This window comes from Sarcophilus harrisii, chromosome 2 (genome assembly GCF_902635505.1).
Source record: "Sarcophilus harrisii chromosome 2, mSarHar1.11, whole genome shotgun sequence".
NCBI classification, from domain to species: Eukaryota; Metazoa; Chordata; class Mammalia; order Dasyuromorphia; family Dasyuridae; genus Sarcophilus; species Sarcophilus harrisii.
This window is the reverse complement of record NC_045427.1, coordinates 70,949,091-70,951,987: the sequence shown is the minus strand read 5'-3', so window position 1 is coordinate 70,951,987 and position 2,897 is coordinate 70,949,091. Positions and strand designations below refer to the sequence as shown.

General features: G+C 39.0%; 1 protein-coding gene across 1 annotated transcript; it reads left to right on the top strand.

Moving 5' to 3' along the window:
- Positions 1–1,655: 1,655 nt before the first annotated feature.
- LOC100921917 (olfactory receptor 1N1-like) lies at positions 1,656–2,606 on the top strand. Its single transcript, XM_003759225.2, has one exon. The coding sequence runs from the start codon at positions 1,659–1,661 to the stop codon at positions 2,604–2,606; it is 948 nt and encodes a 315-aa protein (XP_003759273.1). The 5' UTR covers positions 1,656–1,658.
- Positions 2,607–2,897: the final 291 nt, after the last annotated feature.

Genomic DNA, 2,897 nt, shown 5'->3' with positions numbered 1-2,897 from the left:
CTAATTTATAAAAATCAAGCCATTCTCCAATTGAAAAATGGTCAAAGGATATGAACAGACAATTCTCAGATGAAGAAATTGAAACTATTTCTAGTCATATGAAAAGATGCTCCAAGTCATTATTAATCAGAGAAATGCAAATTAAGACAACTCTAAGATACCACTACACACCTGTCAGATTGGCTAAGATGACAGGAAAAATAATGATGATTGTTGGAGGGATGTGGGAAAACTGGGACATTGATTCATTGTTGGTGGAGTTGTGAACGAATCCAACCATTTTGGAGAGTAGTTTGGAACTATGCTCAAAAAGTTATCAAACTGTGCATACCCTTTGATCCAGCAGTGTTACTACTGGGATTATATCCCAAAGAGATTATAAAGAAGGAAAGGGACCTGTATGTGCACGAATGTTTGTGGCAGCCCTTTTGTAGTGGCTAGAAACTGGAAACTGAATGGATGTCCATCAGTTGGAGAATGGCTGAATAAATTGTGGTATATGAAAATTATGGAATATTACTGTTCTGTAAGAAATGACCAACAGGATGATTTCAGAAAGGCCTGGAGAGACTTACACGAACTGATGCTAAGTGAAATGAGCAGGACCAGGAGATCATTATATACTTCAACAACAATACTAGATGATGACCAGTCCTGATGGATCAGGCCATCCTCAGCAACGAGATCAACCAAATCATTTCTAATGGAGCAGTAATGAACTGAACTAGCTATACCCAGAAAAGAACTCTGGGAGATGACTAAAACCATTACATTGAATTCCCAGTCCCTATATTTATGCACACCTGCATCTTTGATTTCCTTCACAAGCTAATTGTACAATAATTCAGAGTCTGATTCTTTTGTACAGCAAAATAATGTTTTGGTCATGTATACTTATTGTGTATCTAAGTTATATTTTAATATATTTAACATCTACTGGTCATCCTGCCATTTAGGGAGGGGTGGGGGTAAGAGGTGAAAAATTGGAACAAGAGGTTTGGCAATTGTTAATGCTGTAAAGTTACCCATGTATATATCCTGTAAATTAAAGGCTATTAAATAAAAAAAAAAAAGAAATATAGAATATTAAAAAAAAAAAATTCAGGTCTTCCTTCCCAGTGTTCCAACCACTGGATCACTTGGGCTGACTGATGAAATTAGGAATTTTAACCTGAGTAAGAAAATATTTGGCAGGTGGTGGGGGTGGGATTTGGAGACAAAGGTAGAAATGATAGCTATTTTTGAGGACTATTGTCCAGAAAAAAAAACATTATCCTCTTTCTGTGTGATCCTAAGTGCTATTTCAGAGATAATGAATGGGAGCTGCTAATAAGAAAATATAGCATTGATATTCTGAAAACTTCCTATCCATTAGACTTCTCTGAACGTGGAATGGGCTTCCTCAGGAGCTAGAAGGCTCTCCCCCTCATTGCCCCCATTGCTGGTACTCCAACAGAGATTTGATGATTCCTTGTCAGGTATGTTTTGCTGACCAAAAGTAAATCAAGAAATAAAGTCTCTGAAAATCAGGTGTTTCATTGTTCCATCCAACATACTTAGAAATGAATATTGATTGCTTGAAATACAACTTAATGTACTCAAGGAACTGTTCATTTATTTTCTTTAGGTCTTTCATTGCTTCCAGATGTGTCAATGACATGGGACAGGGAAATGAGTCTACTATCTCTGTATTCCTCCTTCGGGGGATTTCCCTTCAGCCAGAGCACCAGCAGATTCTTTTTGGAGTCTTTCTATTCATGTATCTGGTGACCATTATTGGAAACCTGCTCATATTCCTGGCCATTATCTCTGAGGCTCGTCTCCACACCCCCATGTACTTTTCCCTAGCCTGCCTCTCTTTAGCTGATATTGGCTTATCTTCTACCACTGTCCTGAAGATGCTAGTGAATATGTATACCCAATGTCACACTATTTCCTACATAGGGTGCCTAACACAGCTATATTTTTTCCTGACTTTTGGTGATCTAGACAGCTTTTTGCTGGCTGTGATGGCATATGACCGGTATGTAGCCATCTGTCGCCCTCTCCACTATACCACAGCCATGAGCCCCAGGCTCTGTGTCCTTCTTGTGGGTGTGTCTTGGATTCTCACTAATCTTGTTGCCCTGACTCATACACTTCTTATGGCCCATCTCTCTTTCTGTGTGATAGGGGAAGTGTCTCAATTTTTCTGTGATATTGGCCCCCTCCTGAAACTATCCTGTTCTGACACTCATATAAATGAATTGATGGTTTTTGCTGTTGGTGGCCCAGTTATGACAATCCCTTTCTTATGTATTGTGGCATCCTACATCCACATTGTCTCAGCCATTTTCAGGATCCCCTCAGGGAGTGGGGGAAGACACAAAGCCTTCTCTACTTGTGGTTCCCACCTCTCTGTAGTTTGTGTATTTTATAGAACTGTTTTGAGCGCTTATTTCTGTCCCACATCAGTATACTCAACTGAGGAGACAGCATCATCTGTGGTCTACACAGTAGTCACTCCAATGTTGAACCCTTTCCTGTATAGCCTGAGGAATCGGGATATGAAGGCTGCTCTCATAAGTCTTCTAAGAGATAGGCTACTTGTTTCCCAGGCTCAATAATCCATGCCTTAGCCTCCATCTCTCAAAACACAACACTCACATACACACACGCACACACACACATTAAGAATATTTACTTAATGTCAAACATCAAAACAAGTGGTTCAATATGATTTACAAGTTTTTATGTTTTTATTCATTCATTTTAATTAACATGTCAAAACTTTTCCCCACATGCCCCTTAAATCTCCATCAGTATTCGTAGTCCATTCCTTGTTCTTTACTTTTCTTCTTCCATCATCAGAATAAGTGTGTAGTTTGTCCTTTTGGCTCTCTTGATTTCACTTTGCA

Bases quoted from the DNA above. Each gene is read 5' to 3' on its own strand.
- LOC100921917 (XM_003759225.2), top strand. From the start codon at position 1,659: ATGGGACAGGGAAATGAGTCTACTATCTCTGTATTCCTCCTTCGGGGG.